At 38.1% G+C, this 21535-nt stretch overlaps 1 protein-coding gene across 2 annotated transcripts in view; it reads left to right on the top strand.

Moving 5' to 3' along the window:
• GABRA4 (gamma-aminobutyric acid type A receptor subunit alpha4) overlaps positions 1–21535 on the top strand; it is a 75926-nt gene that overhangs the window by 31085 nt on the left and 23306 nt on the right. For both annotated transcript variants that reach the window (XM_002709416.5, XM_051831403.2), the window contains one exon: positions 3478–3737. In XM_002709416.5, the coding sequence (XP_002709462.1) occupies positions 3478–3737 (260 nt within the window). The remainder of the gene's footprint in view (positions 1–3477; positions 3738–21535) is intronic.

Below are 21535 nucleotides of genomic sequence, written 5' to 3'. Positions count from 1 at the left end.
TTGGTTCACCCTCCAATGGCCGCCGCGGCCGGCCGCACCGCGCTGATCCGATGGCAGGAGCCAGGTGCTTTTCCTGGTCTCCCATGGGTGCAGGGCCCAAGCACTTGGGCCATCCTCCACTGCACTCCCTGGCCACAGCAGAGAGCTGGCCTGGAAGAGGGGCAACCGGGACAGAATCCGGCGCCCCGACCGGGACTAGAACCCGGTGTGTCGGCGCTGCAAGGCGGAGGATTAGCCTAGTGAGCCGCAGTGCCGGCCGGTAGTTCATTCTTCATATTTGAACACCAGAGAGAGAGAACATTTTAATGTCCAAAGAGATGGTGACTTTCATACATGTAGCCAGTTGATTATGCCAGATACTTTCCGAATTTTGCCAACAGTCATAAAACAGAAAACATAACATCTGCAGGGCTATTACACAAACTTTGAAATCAATGAAAGAGAAGCAATGAAATTTGAAGCAATGGGAAATAGTTAGTAGTAACATATCCAATATCAGTTTTGGATTGGTGTCCACAGCATCATTTAAATCATAAACTTGGTAATCTATCTGTCCTTAGTAAACACAATGTAAATTTTTGGATTTTTTATTCAACTGTTGCATTAGTTGTTAGCTTATTAGACCTCAGTGGGGGATTTTTTTCATATAGAAATCGGAGAAGGTGGAGATGACCAGTTTTAATCCTCAGGATAAATCATTCTGTTACAGAAAATGTTTAAAGTAACATGGAAAATATTAAATTTCTTGTGTTTGAATTTGAGTTTTGTTTATGATTATCACATTATAGTCCTTGTAGCTGAGTATCGAGTAGTATACTTTTCTTAAGAATTTATTTATTTGAAAGGCAGTTACACACACACAAACACACAGAAAGAGAGAGAGAGAGAGAGAGAGAGAGAGAGAGAATGTCTTCCATCTGCTGGTTCACTCCCCAACTGGCTGCAATAGCTGGGAGTAGCCCAAGTCAGAGCAAGGAGCCAGGACCTCCTTCTGGATCTCCTATGTGAATGCAGGGGCCCAAGTGCTTGGGGCATCTTCCTTTGCTTTCCCAGGCACATTAGCGGGGACCTGGATCAGAAGTGGAGCAGCCGGGACACAAACAGGTGACCACATGGGATGCTGGTGCCACAGGCAGCAGCTTTACCTGCTATGCCACAGCACCAGTCCCGTAATATTCCTATTTATACTGCAGTGTTCATATTTTATTTCCCAAGTCCTTTTAGCAGGATTTCCTTGACATTAAAGGAAACAAGCTTACATATGTAAAAAATTGTATAATAATGTTTAATGCTTAATATTCCCATTAAGTTTTTTAATGAATAAAAAGAAACATTTTGATTTATTGCCAAATTTTGTAACTAAAATTTTCCAGGGCCCACATGGTGGCATAGGGGGTAAAGCCACTGCCTGTGAATCCAGCATCTCACATGGGCACCAGTTTGAGTGCCATATACTATGCTTCTGATCCAGCTCCCTGCTAATGTGCCTGGGAAAACAGCAGAAGATGGCTCAAGTATTTGGGCCCCTGCACCCATGCAGGAGACCCAGATGAAACTCTCGGCTCCTAGCTTTAGCTTTGCTCAGCTGTGGCCATTGTGGCCATCTCGGGAGTGAACCAGCAGATGAAAGATCTCTCTCTGTCTCCCTCCCTCCATCTCTCCCACCTTCTCTCTGTATCTCTGTTTTTCAAATAAATTTTTAAAAATTTTTTTAAAAAAAATTCACCTTAGGATTTATTCTGTACCTCACAGTCAGCATGGGAATGGTGCTATTTTTTGAGATTTAAAATGGAAGCTTAAATATTCTAAGGTGTCTTTCTGAAATGATGTCTAATATTTTTAAAAAGTTTATTTTCATAAATATGTAGATATATATATGAATTCATTTTAAAATCTGTTTTAGAATAATAAAATGCTAAAAGTCACAGAAATTGAAAAAAGAGAATATAACCAAATCCTCAAATTTATTTCTGTATGTAGTTTATAGAATGTTTCTAAAAAGGTCTATTGCTCATGTGATACACAGTTACTCCAATTTTTCATCTTCTGTGCACTGGAGATGGAGAAGACAACCAGAATTCAGAGAAAATGGATTGGTGAGGAGCTGGAAAAATGAATTTTTTTTACTCTTCATTTATCATGTGCCTGGCACTATGTGAAATATTATGCATGTGACGCCTAGAAGCAATATTAGACATGTCTGTCCTCAAGGAGGTGATGCTCAACCAAGTGGAAACAAGGCTTGTAAATGTGGAGCAGAATGGGGACAGCACAGGGAAGGATGTGTTTAAATGCTGAGTTCAGACAACAGTGCCAAATTCTAAAGCAAAATACTATTATTTCGTTATTGTTGTTTGGGGTTCACTATTTCTTCAGTTTAACTCATGTTATTTTCCTTCCAGCTGGGTATTGACATGGACTGGAATATCTAATTTATATACTTTCTTCATCGCCATCATCATCACCACCACCCTCACCATCATCATCACCCCAAACACCTCAATGTGTCAACTTTGGACCTATCCTAGGCATTGAATAGAATAAGTTCAAATGGAAATGATAAATTCCCCCAGAAATTTTCAGCCTTAACTCCATAATGTGAATCAGACACAAAAGGACAACTGCATAGATACTAGCATCTTTCAATAACAGATTGCTCTCTAGTTCAATGGCAAGAGGACTTTTTCCAGGCTGAGGAGATAGCGTTCATGGATGCAGTGTTTGAAATCTGCTGATGGAAGAGCAGTGCCTCTGTTCTTGCTGCAGATATTTTTCTCCCAGCCATAATGTGTTGGTTGCACATATCCAATATTTTAAAAGCCAAATTGCTTTAGAAATTGTTGAGGAACATATTTTTGTTGCTTTTAATAGACTCCTCAACAACTGTAAATTTATTGTCCTAATTCAATAGATAACTTTTGATTAAAAAGGTAAGAAAGATCTATATATTACTTGTATTTTGTCTGGCAGTGAAACTCACTAGCCGTAGGCCATGCTTAGCACAGATATTCCGATGCTCCAATTCCAGAGGCCCATATTCCCAACATCCCAACATCCCAACAATTCTGGTTGAGAATCACTGTTTGATGAGTCTCTTCCTGCTAGGTGGGTTGAATTTCACAGGTTTGTTGGCTCAGATCCAGTATACTATTATGTGCAAATACCTTTTCTATACCGTTAGTCTTTATAGAAATCCTAATAGGTAGGTGCAAAATAAAGCCCAGTGAGTATTCTAAACTTGATCCAAATCAAGTTCTAATGATTAGAAGAGGCAGGATTGGAACCATATCTGTCCCACTACAAAGCCTGTGCTCACCCACGAGGCCCTAAAACCTCCATAGAAGATGGTTTTGTTGAGTTGTTACTAACTGTGTTAAAGCCTCTCTCCACCTCTTCCTGTAGAGTTTTTATTTGTTTGCTTGTTTTGCACTGGAGTAACAGTAAGATTTTTTGTCTGTTTACTTTTTTGCCTTCAAGGAATAACCACAGTTCTCACCATGACCACACTGAGCATCAGTGCACGCCATTCTTTGCCCAAAGTGTCCTATGCTACTGCCATGGACTGGTTCATTGCTGTCTGCTTTGCTTTTGTGTTTTCGGCCCTTATTGAATTTGCTGCTGTCAACTATTTCACCAATATTCAAATGGAAAAAGCCAAAAGGAAGGCATCAAAAACCCCTCAGGAAAATCCAGCTGCTCCAGTGCTAAGAGAAAAGCAGACTGAAGCACCTCTGCAGGTATTTGACTTAATCTCCTTGTGTTTAGAATTCCAGCTTCTTGGTCAAATGAATATTGCCATGGGGAAAACTGAGAACTTGAAAATTCCATTGACAGTGTCTTAGTCATTTAATCTCTAGAAAAATATAAAAAAATACATTTATGAATCCAAGCTTTAAAATAATGATTAGATGTACCTGAAAATTTAAACAACTGTGAATGAGTTGGAAGCAGGTGGAGCTAGTTGTTTTTGTTTAGGTTGCTTTCCAAATTAAAACTTTTGACAGAAGAGGGAAAGAGACTAACATATTTGAATGAGTTGGGTTGGAAAGGGTTTTAATAGAATTCTTTGAGCAAAGTAAAGTTCTCAGTGTGACTCCACCTTACAACTACCCAGTGGGGCTTAGTGGAGCCTATGCCTTAGAATAAAGAAGAAAACAAGATCAATAAACATGAAAACTCATAGTTGAAACTGATGCAAACCCAGGATCGATAATTTTTATCCTAAATGGACACATGTAAGAGAGTGTAGAAAACATAATATGAACCCAGTGTAATTTAAAATTGGCAATCAGAGATTCAAATAAATTTTTATTGTTCTTCATGGACTCCAGTTGTATAAAAGTAGCAAGGTCTTCATGAAAATGGGAAGGGGAACTGGAAACCTTTACTTTTTTCTTCTTTCCCCGAACTCTTCTCTACTACTCCACTCTAACACCTCTCTTACTCCCTGTATTCAGTTTCTTTCTTGAATGAACAGACAGATGTCTGTAGTCACTTAGACATAGTCTTCAGTGACATAAATGGTAGTGTCAAACTTTTTGTCTTCATGAACCCTTATCAAAGTGTTACAAATCATCAATGCGATTCTCTGCAGATGACAGCTCAGTATCTTATTCGTTTGTTCATTTTATATGTGTGTGTATATATATAATTTATATACATCCAACTAGTTGCCAGTCCCTATTGATCTGGGAATCAATACTGTACTATGAAAACTCCAATGAATATCTTGCATTTATTTGTGTGGAGCAAGGGAGAGGAGGTAGATAATTTTTAAGCATCTAATAGTAAAGCAGCTAAATAGTAAAGCAGGTGGTGTATTAGTGATATTCCTACTAGCAGAGGACAGAAAGTGCTAAATAAGTGAAGGATGAAGAGGATAGAATTCTGTTGTCACACAGAAAATGACAGTTGAACAGATCAGGTTAGTTGTCCACCCTGGCAGAGAAGTACGGGCCAGGGTCCTGGAGTTTCTAGCTCTCCTCCTCCAGGGGCTGTGGTGCTGTTCTCTTCAGAACACCACAGGAGCAGGTGGGAAAATACATGCCTCTGCACTGAGTCAAAATAGTCCGTAGGTTTCCTCTAAGTGAGTCCAGTTCATCAAGATTTTCACAATTGTCAGAGTGCAGTTTGCATTCTAGTTTGCTTAAAAATTACTGATTGTTTATGGAGTTTTGTTCTCATTTTCTATAAATGCCCTCTTTTCCTAATTTTTTGTAAGGTTTATTTACTTATTTGAAAGGCAGAGTTAGAAAGAAATAGAGAGGGAAAAGAGAGAGAGAGAGACAGAGAGAGAGAGAGAGACAGAGAGAGAGAGAGAGACAGAGAGAGAGAGGAGAGAGAATCTTCTATCCAATTTCACTCTCTAAATGCCCACAATGGCCAGAGCTGGGCTAATCTGAAGCCAGGATCCAGGAGGTTCTTTTGGGTTTCTCACATGAGTGCAAGGTCCAAGCACGTGGGCCATCTTCCACTGCTTTCCTAGGCACATTAATAGGGAGCTGGATTGGAAGTGGAGCAGCCGGAATGCAACCAGTGCCCATATAGGATGCTGGTGCCATAACCTGCTATGCCACAGGGCCAGGTCCCTCTTTGCCTCTGAAGTTGTTATTTTCTCTTTGGTTTGATGTATTGAAGCCTTCATGGAAGAATTCTACTAGTTGTTTTTATTTAAAATCCAGTCTTGGATTTATTTATTTTAGTGTTTCTGTTTTCTTATTATCAACTCAAAATTGTATTTTAATTGCATCTATTTCATGGGTTAATTTTATTAATGATTTTCTCACTTCTTGAGTTTACTTTTTATTAATGTATTTTCACTTCTTTTTATTTAATAATAATATTTCCTTTGTTGCAATGAGATTTAGTTTGTACACAGCTTTGGTCGTAATTCATAATAATTGGCATATAATATCACAATTATTTGCTAATGTTCTGTAATTATATTGCTGCTTTTCTCTAGAAGCTAAGAGTTATTTGTGGACAATATCAAAATTTCTATGTGTGTATTTTTGGTTATTTAACCCATTGCTAATTTTTGTTGTATGTGTTCAAAAATATTACTTTTACAGATTTGAATGTTACAAGTCTTTTCATTGTACCTTGTTAGGCTAAAAGCTTATAAAGGTTTAATGAGAATTTTAAAGGAGTTGCTTTTTAGCTACTTAATCCATTTTATTTTAACCTTATTATTTCCCTCTTTTAGTAGTTCACCTCTAGAGCAGGAGATGGCTCAGTGGGTCCCTGCCAGCGTATGGTGACCTGGGCTGAGTTCCAGGCTCCTGAGTTTGGCCTGATGCAGTGCCAGTGATTGAAGGCATTTGAAGACTGAACTAGCAGACAGAAAAATATTTCTCTCTCTCTCCTCAGTCTGTCTCTCAAAATAAAAAAATGTTACCTGTAGTTTTTGCGATTTTTCAAATACCATGAAATATGTGAAAAATGTTCTAGCTAATATTACAAGATACAATTTTTTATTTCAACTATTTTTAGTTTAGTTGGATATGCTATTCAACAGGTAAAGGTTCATAACTACTCTATTTCCTTACAATCCATACATTTAATCATTGAATAAGCATTTTGTTTTTCTCCTTTATAATATCTTTTCTTTTGAAATAAAATTGTCTGATTTTAGTATTTTTCATCATTTTTTAAAAATATTAACTGTGGCATTATATTTTGTCATTTAATTTTTCATTATTCATTCTTTCCCTGTGTTCTTTTTTAAGTTATATATCCTTTTTTTTTTTTTCAAGATTGTTTTGGGAAGCCAGTATTGCAGCATAATGGGTTAAGCTGCAGACTGAACTATTGGAGTGCCAGTTCTAGGGCCACTCACATAGATAGGGTTCCTGACTCCTGGCTTCAGCCTGGCCCAGCTCCTTTCTGTTACAGCAATCTGGGGAGTGAACCAGTGGATATAAGATATCTCTCACTCTCTTTCCCTCTCTCTCTCCCCTGTCTTTCTCTTTCTCTCTCTCTTCTTCCTTTTCCTCCTAATTCTCTGTTGTTCTGCCATTTAAATAAATAAAATAAATAAATCTTTTAACATCTGTTTGGGGGCTGGCATTGTGACACAGCAGGTAAAGCTGCCACATGCAACACCAGCATCCAGTGTCATGCCCCAGCTGCTCCACTTCCAATTCAGTTCCCTGTTAATGCACTGGGGAAAGCAGCAGAAGATGGCTCAAGTGTTTGGGCCCCAGCCACTCAAGTGAGACCTAGATGAATATTCTGGCTCCTGGCTTCAGCTTGGCCCAACGCTGGCCATTGCAGCCATCTGTGGTTGAACCAGTGGATGGAAGATTTCTCTCTCTGTCTCTTACTCTCTCTCTGTAACTCTGAGTTTCAAGTAAATAAGTAAATAGATATTTAAAAAAGATTTGGGGTGTGAAATATTTGCTTCCTTCCCCAAAACATTATCTTTAGCAAGAACAAACAGGCCACCCTCCTTCCTTCCAGGTTCACCATGAGAATAGCAAGGGAGCTCTTCCTGAGCTCACAGCTTATTGTGAAAAGAAGTTACCTATGGTTTCTTGTTTTGGCAGGCCAGACAGGACGGGGAATAGTAAATCAGGCCTTTTGATGGGTCTTTTTCCCCACCTGCGAACTGAATGACAATCTGATTGTCAAGTTTTTTTTTTTTTTTTCCTCCCAAACTGTACTTAAAAACCCAAATGCTGTGGGGCCTTTGGAGTTCTTTCCTCTCTTTGAAGTCCCCACCTCCATGCCACTCCAGCTAGAGGTCCTTGATTCTAATAAATACTTTTAAATCCCCCCAAAAAGAAAAAAGATTTGTTTGCATTGGCACTTCAATGGATACCAGATGAGGGCGGCCCTAGTGGTGGCTTTACCCAATGCACTGTAAAACCAGACCTGCCTGGCCCTTTGTATTATTTTCATATCAGTAGTGATAAATTTGAGATTTTCTGATAATGTTGAAGTTATAAAACACACTGACTCTCTCATATTGATATTAACTTGCTCCAACCTCAAGATTGCTGTAGGTGTAAGCTTTCAGATTCTATATATGCATTTGTATTATTTTCATTTCTAATATGAGACAATCTAGTTCTCTTTTCATTTTTGCCAAGCAATGAGGCTCATTGCTCTAGTGTTATAAGAAAATATAAATACTTGAATGTGCCAGTTAATTAGAAAAAATTACTCATCAGAATTTCCAAAAGTGAACCAGTAGTCTTCCCTGACATGTATCTCTCCTCTCCAGCAGTTCCCATGGAGAGTGAATGCTTAGTGAGGCTCCTCTGGCTCAGCCAGTTCTGATTCAGTGTCTGCATCGTAATCCAGATGCTCTGGTCACATGACACATCAATGTCAGAAGATGAAATGTGTGATTGGCCTAGAGTTACGGATTGGGAAGGACTTTAAAATATATCTACCCAAAAATATGCATTAAAACTTCATGTGCTTTATATGCGTGCCTGTATGTGTATAACAACTTAGATCTCACAGCAGTTTACTTGAAGAATATCTGTGTTCTTCGGGTGGTGATTAATGGCTTGGGCCCACCTACCCTCCTGCACCCACATCCCTGCTAAAGCACAACTGGCTTCGGAATATCAGTTGTAATTGGATGGCTTTGGTATCAAGTTCAACTTTGGAGGCTGAAAATAAGGGAACGTGAGATGGGAGTTGTGATGCAGCAGGTTAAACCAATTCTTGGGACACTTACATCCCATATTGGAGTGCCAGTTTGAGTCCTGGCTACTCCACTTCGTATTCAGTTTCCTACTAATGTGCCTGGGAGGCAGCTGATAGTTCAAGTACTTGAATTCTTGCAACACACATGGCAGACCCAGGTGGAGTTCCAGTCTCTCAAATTCAGCCTGGCCCATCCCTAACTTCTGGTGGCATTTGAGGAGTAAAGCATAACATGGAAGATCTCTCTCTCTCTCTGTGTCACTCTGCCTTTCAAATCAATCAATCAATAAACCTTTAAATCAATCAATCAATCAATAAATCTTTAAATAAATAAATGAATCTTTAAAAATCTGCTTAGATTTGGAATTTCAGTAGAGATTCTAATCAGACAGCTGTAGTTTGCTTATTCAAATATATTGCAGAGTTATTTATTTATTTGAATGGTACTGCCTTTCTTTAAAATGTGCTTGAACCCCTCATTTGGAATTGCCCTAAGAGTCCACGTGATGTTGATAGTTCAGTTTATCCTTTGAATAAACTCAGTACTACTTTGATTCATTTTTCACCAGTTGTGACCTATGGACTGCTAATGGCTTATAGTGACTCTTTCTGTTCTTTGAATTAGAAAGTTTGTGGTTGTGGAGTATTTGTGAAACAAGGAAAAAAGGCCAACTGGCAGAATCTAAGAGCAGCTCTAAGTAGCTCAAGTACGCCTTTACCTCAGGAGACAAAGTGGCTGTTCCGTTTCTTCTCATCATGAAATGGATTCTGCCATTGACTCTGTCCTTTCAGGGTCTGCATTTGACTCCATTCATTCTTTACATATCCTTGTTAATCTTCATTTATCTACTCTCATTGATGCAGGCGATTTGGATGAAAGAATGGTATGAAAAATAGCTATAGAATTTTAAAAAATCTTTCTTAGTCATTACACTTAAAAATTCCTTGAGCCGGCACCGTGGCTCAATAGGCTAATCCTCTGCCTGAGGCGCCAGCACACCAGGTTCTAGTCCTGGTCAGGGTGCTGGGTTTTGTCCAGGTCGCTCTTCTTCCTGTTCAGCTCTCTGCTGTGGCCCGGGAGTGCAGTGGAGGATGGTCCAAGTCTTTGGGCCCTGCACCCCATGGGAGACCAGGAGAAGCACCTAGCTCCTGGCTTCGGATCAGCATGGTGCGCAGGCCACAGCATGCCAGCTGCAGCGGCCTATAGGGGGTGAACCAACGGAAAAGGAATACCTTTCTCTCTGTCTCTCTCTCTCACTGTCCACTCTGCCTGTCAAAAAAAAATTCTTGAAATATTTTCTTTGGTTTTGTTCAATTAAAATGTATGCATTAATATAGGAATGTTGTACTTTATGGAAAAATGCAACGATATGAGAATGGCTAACATTGATTGAATGCATTTTTGTGCCAGCTACTGTGTGATGTGCTTTATGTGTGTTACCAAATTTGAACAGTAATTGCTTTGCAGATAAAGAAACTGAGGATGATGGTTGTTATGAAATATATTCAAGATAAGACAACTCAAAAATGACAAGCCTAATAGTTAAATTAACTCAGCTATGTCTGAGTACAGAACTTGTTCTCTTAAACTCAAATTTGTAGTATCTACGATGTCCCTATGAAAACTAGATATTAGAATCTGTATATATGTTTGTATATATAGATGTCTATATGCATATACATATGGTGTATGTGAATATTGATAAAGCTACAGAAAAGTATCAGCCTATAGTGTTTTTGTTCCTATTTCTATGAATAATTAGTGATCACATAATACTCTGAATGCTTTTTATGTGCTGGTAATAAGAGCTTTTACAGATATGTCATCCATAATTTAATTCCAATTACTTGTAAGATACATCATTCTAAAAAAAATATGTCCTAGCAATGAGGAAATCAGTAGCTGGGGATCGAGATATCTGCCCAAGGTGACCCATGTGGTAAGTAGCAGGGTGAGACAGTGGGCCACATGCTTTCAAGTCTTTAACCTCAATGTCCGATTAGCTATAGTGGGTGAAGGAAATAAAAGCTGGGCTGGGCAGTGCTGGCACCATTCACCAAGAGCAGTGAAGCACATTGGGTAAAGAAATTAGATCCATTTAGAGAGGTGGGCATTTCCGTGACCAGACATTTTGTTGTTTCTCACAATAGTGATAACTTTCTGTTTTCAAACTACAAAGGCAAACTTTTTGCCTATGCATATTTTATTCCCTATCTAATTCATTTTCTCCTTATTTTCATTTCATCATAACATTCTCCAGGAACTTCTAGTTTTATAGTGTTCATGGATTCTTAAAAGGATGTTTCCAAAATTTAAAAGCTATTTTCTCTTCTTAAAGTCTTTAAGAAAAAGGTGATATAAAAATTTTATATAAATAATTCAAGATACCCCTTGGATTCAGTAATTCAAGTGCCCTCATGAGAATCCCTTTGTTTACTATCCATTCTTCAAAGTCAAATTCTAGTCTTATTTTCCATATGGAGCTCATTCTGACTGAGCTCTTGGCCTCAAGGTCCTGTTCTCAAAGGTCTACGTCTATCAAGCTGGGGGTAATAGTAGAACACATTGGGCAGGCTTGAGGAGGTGATTATGTTACATGATACATGTGAAATATGCAGTGAATATGCAGCAAAGATGCCTGCAATTAGTACTATCCTATCTTTTAGAATCTTCTGACTTATAATTTTGCAATATTCTGTGGTATTTTGCTTAAATTTTCTTCATATTCAAGTGCTGTATTTTTACCTAGCTAGATGGTGAGTTAATTACTAAAACAGATATTTAAAATAGATTTTATTTTGTTCTTCCATACAGCACATGATATACTTATCTATTTTGATGATTGGCCAATTATAGATACTGTACAATATGAAATTTTATTTTTCTAAAAGCCAATAGATTAATCACTAATTTTCAAGTATAAGTATTTTTATGTAAAGGTCATTTTCCCTAGAAATAAGTATGACTGCATGGCAGATCTTACTGTGAGCTTTGGGGTCAGAAGAAATTAATTTTTCATATTTGTTTTTTGACTGGCAGGTAATTGCTGTCTGTTTTGTAGACGGTAATGTTGTGGTCCATATGCACACTGTGTAATAGTCAAGTCTGAGATGCACTTGTCGGTGGTTGTGCTTCACTAGTGTGCAGCAAAACAAGAAGTTGTCAAATCTACACATGCAGCTGTGTATTCTGAGGACAAGGCAGTGAGTTATCCTCCAGCCCTCTTGGTTGTATCATAGATAGCAGTGGCTGTGAGTGACATCAGTGTTAAACACAGTGATTTCCCAGTGACTGATACTGTAAAAGCTTCATTCTATCCCTAAAGGGTATACTAACTGGATCAATTTCAAATTTTCATGTCAGTAACTGTCAAAATTTGTCTCAGAAATACTGTTCTGTAGTTTAAGCTAATGTGAAAAGAAACAAAAATGAAAAAAATACCCTACTTCTCCATTTGTTGTTTATTTCATTTCTTAACTTAGTGTAAAATTGCTTTACTTTGCAGTTTGTAAAAGGACATGAAGTCACACTTCCAGTTCATTTGACATTTAGGTATGCTTGTGACAGAAGTTTAATGCTATTCCTTTTTTTAAAAAAAATATTTATTTATTTATTTCCAAGTCAGAGTTACACAGAGAGAGGAGAGGCAGAAAGAGAGAGAGAGAGGGGTCTTCCATCCAATGGTTCACTCCCCAGTTGGCTGCAACTGCCGGAGCTGCACCGATCTGAAGCCAGGACCCAGGAGCTTCCTCTGGGTCTCCCACACTGGTGCAGGGGCCCAAGGACTTGGGCCATCTTCTACTGCTTTCCCAGGCCATAGCAGAGAGCTGGATCGGAAGAGGAGCAGCCGGGACTAGAACCAGCGCCCATATGGGATGCAGGCACTTCAGCCCAGGGTGTTAACTAGCTATGCCACAGCGCCGGCCCCTAATGGTATTCTTTAAATCTCCTATGCACAAGTACTTCCACAAACTCATGTGTAAAAGTACCAAATGTTCCCTGGGTATTCATGGTCTTTAGATAGTGAGTGAGTGTTTAATTGGACAACTGTCAAACTATGTAAGTGTTAAAGTGCCAGGATTATGTTTCATGTCCAGCCATTTTTAGAAATTTTTGTACATTTTCATATGTAGAGAAATGGCATGCTAGTGAATGAGAACAGATCTGTTAGTTAGTTAGCAAGCATTGACCAGCTATTACAGAGCAGTTACCATGCAAGGCACTGAGGATTCAAAAACACACCTGCAGTTAGTATAGTAAGAGAGACAGGTAGGATCTGACTGTTGGATTGAGAATAATTTAGTAAGGTTTATAGTAGTATGACCTTACTCTCAAATTTTTACTGCTACCTTGAATCTATCAGCTATCTCTACATTCTTTGCAATCTCTATATTCAAAGCATGCTGGGAACCTAATACATTTGTGGAATATCTATTAAACTTCAGTATATCAGGAATACTGTGTTCATTCTGTTCATAGATATGATTTATCAGAGAAGATAAATATTCCACAATCAATTCAAAATAAATCTTGACAAATGTGCAACATGCTGTGAAATAGAGGTAGAGTGAGTAATGGTGTATCAGAGAGAATTAAACTGAAATTTTAAATTGGCTTTGAAATGCTAAAATGGACAAGTTAATGGATATCATTGAAAATGGAGAGAAAAGAACAAATTTCGGTAATTTACTGGGAAGATACTCTATATATTTTGATAATATTAGTAATATGTCACATGGAAAGAAAAATACAAATTTAAACATCATAATTGAAGAGTTGGGCTTTTCTCTCTTTCAGAAAAGGAAATACCTTTAGGGAGATTGGCTATATTGGCTAGTGTTTATGGAAAGAGTAAGGCATGTTTTTAACCTAGTATAATACAGTGGTGTGTGTGTCTGTGTGTATGTGTTAGAATTATAGATGATGCAGATTATAGTATGTTCATTTCTTTTTGTGTATTTGGTATTTACAAATATCATGAATGAAGCAGCTGTGAAATCTGCTTAGTGCAGAGTTTGGGAAAGTGGTTGGTTATCAACATCATCATCGCTGAATACCTACTGTGCACCATTTGTCATACTAATTTCATTATGTGTGTTGTTTCTAATCTTCACACCAAATCTCAAGATAAGTTGTGTTGTTATACACATAATTTTATGGTTCAGAAAACTGAGCCATGGTAAAGTATTTTGGTAAGTTGCCTAGAATATATGTATAGTAAATGGTAGACTTGGATTTGAGCCCTATCTGTTTGGCATCAGAAAGCTGGATGCTTTCAAATGCACAGTGCTGCCTCTCACCTAGAAATAACTGCAGGCAGGCAGTAAAAGATTTTTGTCTCCCTTCTCAGTTTTCTAGTGTAGCTTTGATCTCACAGCCCAATACTTGGGTTTCCATTTCTCCATCTGTTAAATGATGAACTTAGGCAAAATTATAGGTAATTCCCACTAACTTAAATGTCTGTTAACTACATACTCATCCACTCTGAATAAATAATGCAAGCTTGCTTTCTACCCTTTAACATGTTCTTGCTTCATAACACAGGATACCTGAAGAGCTGGTTAGAAGGAGGGTGTTTTTTTTTTTTGGGGGGGGGGGAGTTGAGTCAGATCAAATGAAATAATCAGATTTATTTTATGCTTGCCTATATAGCAAAAATCCATACAGCTCCAGCAGCAAAAAAAAAAAAAAAAAAAAAAAAAAAAAAAAAAAAAAAAATCACTGATATTGTGCTTTACTGTGTGCCAGAGTATTTTAATAAATTTACTTACATCAACTCTTAAATTCTTCATAGATTTTTTTTTTTTTGCTGGTGAGGAAATTGAGGCACATAAAGATCTAAATGATTTCCCAGTCATACAGCTGCTAAATACCAGAGCCACGGTTAAACCCAAGGATTCTGGATCCAAAGTTTGTATACCCACAACCACCACTATGTGCTTCCACTCTGTGCTAATCCACCACTGCTACTGCTGCTGCCCCCTGCTGTTCCCCTCACCACATACTCAGAACTCACCCAGCCACAGTTTTTTTAAAAGCCCTATTAGTTGTTCACCTTGCTGAAAATGTAAACTATGGTTTGAAATTCTACCCCATTTATAAACAAACCCTATATATGCCTTGCAGGGATGGAGAACATAGAGCCCATGGGCCATGTAATTCTTTGTTCTGGCCCTGCCAAGACAACTGCAGTGGGACTTGAACTTCAGTAAATCCGTAGCAGACTAATTTTTAAGTTGATAATTTTTATGATCTGCAGTAGCTATTACGAATATCGAAAATGCCCTTGGCAGAAAAAAGATTCCACACTCCTGCACAGTAGTTTACTTTAAACAAAAAGTGAAGTCCTAGAAAAGTAATAACACTCTTTAACCTTCTAGTATGCATAAAATATATGTGGATTTTTTTCAAGGCTAAAAATAACAAATTAAATTATCACAATCGTTTCTGCAAACCATAGAAGAACCAACCCTTTTTTTTCATATTTTTTGACTTTATAAACATTGAAAAGTTTTTTTAAATGTCACTGTTAGTTTTTGGTGTGCATGCATCAATATATACAGATAACAGTATGTATGTATAACATACTTTCCAAATAATTGTTTTAAATGTTAGGGGGAATTTTTAAAGAAATTAGAGAGTATCCTTTTGCCATAAAATAATTTATATCACATAGGTTAATGAATTTAGTGATGTAAATAATCAAGAGGTGCAAATATTCTGTCAGGAACAAGGGATAGTGTAAAGAAATGTGCTGAGCACTGGGCGATGGGGCCTGATGAGACAATTCAGACTGATGGTATTGTGTATTTTATAGACAGCAGCACATCAGCCCCTTACTGTAAATATTATTAGTTGGTTTGTGATAATTATGGGCTAGCTTAAAGATTATTCTAGAATTGCCATAGAATTCATAAACTATTAGCATATTATTAGAATTCTGGTTAATTATCTATTTACTCCATTACTTCTTTAGCATAGCTGGTACATTTCCACTGGTGAAATTTTATTGATAAAAGTTATTTTAATGATGATTCAGTTATTTATTTGGTGATTGTTTCCCAGCAGTCTGAGTGGGCTAGCAGATCTTTGTACAAAGGAAAAAAAAAAGCACTTCAAAAATACATAACTACCTTAAACAACTTCTCTCAATATTTTTCTGTAAGTTCTCATCCCTAATAAACAGAGTAAGATTATTCATTCCTTCTGTTTTTTTTTGGCTAAGCTGCCAATTTTCTCTTTTGCTATTTTGAGGAGCTAATTTTCTCACAACATAATATACATTACTAAGTCTCCAGCTCTCTGCTCAGTCTCAGATGACTTAGCATTTTCAAGAAACATCAGTTTGGATATGACTTATCTCATTTCACCTAAATGGATTAAAGGATATTATGCATGAAAAATGTCTTTGATAGAAGAAAATTATTCTGTATTTTGGTCAATTTTCCAGCAGTCTTTTTTTGTTTATTTGAAAGGCAGAATTACAAAGAGAGAGAGAGAGAGAGAGAGAGAGAGAGAGGAAATCTTCCATCCGTTGGTTCACTCCCCAAACGGCTGCAATGGCCAGGGCTGGACCAGAGACTGGGCCAGACTGAAACCAGGAGCCACAAGGTTTCATTAAGATCTCCCATGTGGATGCAGGGGCCCAAGGGCTTGGGTCATATTCAGCTGCTTTTCCAGGCACAGTAAGAGAAAGCTGGATTGGAAGTGGAGCAGCTGGGACTCAAACCAGTACCGATGTGGGATGCTGGCATTTCAGGTGGCAGGTTTACCCACTACGCCACAACACTGGCCCCTTTCCAGCAATTTTAAGAAAAAAATATTTTCCATTCATATTGTATGCCAGGAAATGTTTTTCTTAATGATATTTCAAATTCCACAAGAGATTATCCTGTCTAGATTCTTTGCCTGAATAATACATTATATGCTTTCCAAAATAATCTTTTTCTTCCTTTATTAGTGATTTGAATTTTTACCATCCTCTTCCTTATTCTATAGGATTCTATTTCTATCTATAGCTCTTGAATTCTTCATTTTTTGTGACTCTGGCATCTTATGGATGACCAGCCTTGGGATTTCTTTATTCTCTCTGATCTCGTGACTCAAAATATTGTAATCTGCAGATTTTTTCTTCTTTGAAACTCTTTCTTTTTGGAGGGTGAGTTGGCTAAAAGAAACTTTTTGTTGTTTCTTTTAATTACTCTTTGCTTTGCTAATTGAAAATAGTTTTAGATTGCACAGTTAGAGAGAAAGGCTATTCTTAGTGAATTCACAGCAGGGAATGAGGGTGGGGACACTTTCTATTTTTGCTTCCCTAAATTTTTTTCTGTGCTCATTCAGTGTAATGGGAATATGATGATCTTCATCAAAAGTAAGAACAACACATAAATCATAAAATATTAAGTAAGTGAAGGTGGTATGGAGAAGAGGGAGCTGCATCAGTCAGCATATCTGCATTTTCTTTTTGTCCTGTCTTTGGGACTTGAGGATTCCAAACCATACTTGACAAAGGGTGTGTGGATTCTGTGAATACAAAGAACAGAAGGTCAACTACTGCCCCTTGTTTAACAAGTTTGAATGCATGTGAACAATGGGGTTCATTTACTGGATAGATTTTTTTTTTTTTTGAAGAGTATAAACTTTATGTTCAGTGGTCAGTACAGAGTGGGAATTCAATGTTTGTTGACTGAGTCAATGAATGGAAAGATAAAATAAGATCTCTAAATATCAGTGATCCCAAGAAAGTCTTAGATAACAACAATAATAGAGAAGACTCACATATACCCATTCCAGCACTGTTGTGTTCTTTTTGAGGACCCTACAGAGTTGTGGGATAACGGAAAGTAATCTGTGTAACTCTTCTTTTAACCCCAAGCCCCTCTGGCTTCTTTGGAACTCTCCCATAGTAAGAAAATACTATCCCTGCCCTTCTATCAACTGTGCCTTTGACCATACCTTTCTGTTTTTAAGACTGACTTATTTATTTTAAGGTCAGAGTTAAGAGATTGAGAGAGAGAGAGAGAGAGAGAGAGAGAGGTCTTCCATCTGCTGGGTCACTCCCCAGATGGCTGCAATAGCCAGTCCTGGGCCAGGCCAAAGCTAGGAGCTTCATCTAGGTCTTCCAGGCAGGTGACAGGAACCCAAAGACTTGCACCATCTTCTACTGCTTTCCCTGGTCCCTTAGCAAGGAGCTGGATCAGAAGTTGAGCAGCAGGAGATGAACTTTACTTGTTACAACACAACACTGGCCTCTTGACCTTACTTTTATTGAGTGAATTATATCTGTCTCCTAGCACAGATGGTGTTAAATGGAAGAAGAAAGTCATGCTGAACTCTGCTGGTCAGGTTTTACCTGGATACAGTGCATCTTCTAGTTGTATATAAGGAAAGAATCTAGTGCTGTGGCATCTTCCTTGGAAGGTGAGATAGAAAGACCTCTGTGTACTTTGACGGATGCTTCCCCACAGGCTAAAAAGCAAGAGCAGGTCAACCATATATGGCTTGAGAGCTATTTTCTTAGAGAATATCCTTGGCTTTAAAAACTGGGAGGGCAGTGATTAAGTGGATAGCAAGGGCTAGGCAGTTGATCTTTGCAGGTTGTCCTGCCATAAAGAAATAAGCCTGTAATTTGTTTTCAGAAAAGCCAGATGCTTATTTGGTTGCCCATATGAAAATTCCATTTTTGCTGGTCAAAATGGTCTTCAAAAGGCTGAAGTAAAGATGAGGCTTAAATCTGACTTATAATTGCATTTGTCAGCTTTCTTGTTAAACATCAAAACAGGTGTATAATAAGTAAGTGTACTGGTGATGACAATGATTAATATATTTTAATTTATTAGACAGTTTATTTTTGGCCAGGCAGAGTTAGACAGTGAGAGAGAGAGAGAGAGACAGAGAGAAAGGTCTTCCTTTTCCGTTGGTTCACCCCCCAAATGGCCTCTACGGCCAGCCTGCAGCGCCTATCCGAAGCCAGGAGCCAGGTCTTCTTTCTGGTCTCCCATGCGGGTGCAGGGCCCTAGCACTTGGTCCATCCTCCACTGCCCTCCTGGGCTACAGCAGAGAGCTGGACTGGAAGAGGAGCAACCGGGACAGAACCAGCGCCCCAACCAGGACTAGAACCCAGGGTGCCAGCGCCGCAGGCGAAGGCTTAAGCCAAGTGAGTCGTGGCGAGGGCTGACAGTTTTTTTTTAGACAAAATTATTTATCTGTTAGTTTGCTTTTGTTTTGAAAATTATTTATTAATTCATTTAATTTGTTTGAACCACAGACAGATGAAGATCTTGCATCTCCTCAAGTACCTGATTTAATCAATAAATGCCTACCACAGCGTGGGGTAGGCCAGGCCAAAGCCAGAAGCTAGGAGGTCAATCCTGATCGCACATGGTGACAGGGTCCCAACCATTTGAGCTATCTATCACCTGCTGCCTTCCAGGATGCGTGTTAGTAGGAAGTTGGTATGGGGGATAGAGTCAGAACTTGAACCAAAACCCTCCTGGGATGTGGGCATTCCAGGCAGCATTCCGACCCCTATGTTAAATAAATACTCACAGCCTGTTTATTGCTTTTAAGAAAAAAAGTAGAATTGAGCTGAGAGTATGAACACCTTGGAGCCGTACTTTGTGTCTGGGCATCTTAATGTTCCCGGTAAGATTGTTTGTTTATCTATTTTCTCTTATTTTGATTTGGAGCTTTTGAGGCTTGTATAGATTCCAAGCTTCAACAGACACTCTCCTTTGTACTTAGCTCTCTATTTCTTGCTACTCTAAGCAAGAAACCCACTTTTCTAAAACCTTAGCTGATCCAGAAAAATGTTAACATGCTTTCTGCCTAATGTTTGCCGATGGGCTGATCTAAAAATGGCACCAAGGAGGTTAACTATTAGCCACAGAACAAGAAATAGATGATGTTCGATGGAGCCTTGATCTGCTAACAGAAAGTTATTTTAGTATCCTCCAGCAATTCATAAAAATAGCATGAGATTTTATGTAGTGAATTTGGTTTGTGTTTGGTTAATTAAAAATGAATCCCTCTTTTAGTAGTTTTTAATATTTAATTTATTTTTCTTTCTTATTTGTTTTCCCACAGTGTTTCTCTATTAATTACATTCTTCATTCAAAATTTAATCAATAATTCATTCTGCGCATTTGCCATGAGTAATATCCCTGTGGAACAGTTAGATTTACTTTGTTGAATTCATTACTACAAATAATTGTTAAAAAGTGCATTGGTGTATCATTAAGACAGGATATAAAAAGGTTTAGAAATCACTATTTTTATATGTGACATTTATATTTTTATGTTGTCTTCAAATTCCTAACAAATTAGAATCCTTTAAATTTTAAAATTAATTTTTTGAAAAAGACATTTATTTATTTGAAAGTCAGTATTACAAAGAGAGAGAGAGAAAGATCTTCCATCCCCAGATTGTCAGAACAGCCAGGGCTGTGCCAGACCAAAGCTGGAAGCCAGAGCTTCTTCCAGGTTTCTCACATGGGTGCAGAGGCCCAAGCATTTTGGGCATCTTCTGCTGCTTTTCCCAGGTCATTAGCAGGGAGCTGGATGGGAAGTGGAGCACCCAGGACTTGAACCAATGCCCATCCTGGAAGCAGGCATTGCAGACTGCAGCCTTACCCACTTGCTACAGCACCGCCCCTTAAAATTCATTTCTAATGGACAAATAGACCTTGTCCTCGTTTGTCTGCATTGTTGTACTCATAGCCCCCTCAGCTTAACATTTGTTCTCCATGAAAGCAACATGGCTTGACCAACAGATTACACAATCACCCTAACGAGAGAAAATGTAAAAGGCGGTCTTCTTCTAGCAGTGAAAATTTCTATTTAGCCCTTAATAGTAATCTATGTATATGTGACTGTTATAGACATATTATTATAAGGTTAAGGGTTAAAATTACAATCAGTAGAGGGTTTCAGCCTCTCATGAGACAACTTTAGAAAATTATTGGCTACAATTAACTTCCTGATTGTTTTCCGGTCATCTTGTAGCCATTAAATGTAACTACTTACAGTTTTAGAAATCATAGCGTTACGGAGTTCGAAGTTCCAAAGCACATACAATTGAAACCAAAAATAGATACGTAAAAGGATCTCCAGTCATTATTGTGCTGCGATGTTTATGCAGGAGAAAGGCCAATTGTTCCATTCCATAGGACAGATGAATTTCACTGCTTTCCTCTCAGATATTTTACTGGACTGTCCTCCTCATTTAGAAAAAATAAAAGAAGAGTGCAAGAAGTAAAATCTGGTGCTGAAACAAGTAGGGTGAAATCAGAAGTATGAAAAGGAGGAGAGAAATCCTGATTAAGATATTCTTTCTTCCACCTGCTGTATCTGCCTTTTGCATTTCCATGTGTAGGTCTGTTTTATGAGGCCGCAGTTAAGGATACGCTAGTGGTTCATCAGATGGGGTGGTCGGAATGAGAATAGATGCTGCACTTTTATTGGGAAGAGAGTGGTATGAATTCCAAGTGTCACATTCTAGATAGAACAGTGCTGTTGTTTAGGATTATGGTACTCTGCTTGATAAACCTGATTTAGCACTGTATAGCACAGCTTAATTCATGATAGAGCTGTTCATCTCAGAAATAGCTGCATGAAATAAAACATTATATATGTTTATTCGAGGCCAATCTGCCAGCACAGTAGAGTGAGCACAATCATAGACTCTCAGCAATGCAAGAAATGAGATGTAATTTGTTGCTTCTTTTTGACTAGCTCACATAATGTTCTTCCCTAGTTTGAATGCTCCCTCCACAATCTGATTATTGTGTTTACTGCACTGTGTTCTTTCTTCATGCCATTAATATCCTATTTTCTAACTGAGGGTCTCTTTATTTATAACAGTTTGATAGATTT

This window comes from Oryctolagus cuniculus, chromosome 2 (genome assembly GCF_964237555.1).
Source record: "Oryctolagus cuniculus chromosome 2, mOryCun1.1, whole genome shotgun sequence".
Lineage (NCBI taxonomy): Eukaryota > Metazoa > Chordata > Mammalia > Lagomorpha > Leporidae > Oryctolagus > Oryctolagus cuniculus.
Note: the sequence above shows the minus strand (reverse complement) of the source record. Positions and strands in the feature narration are given on the sequence as shown.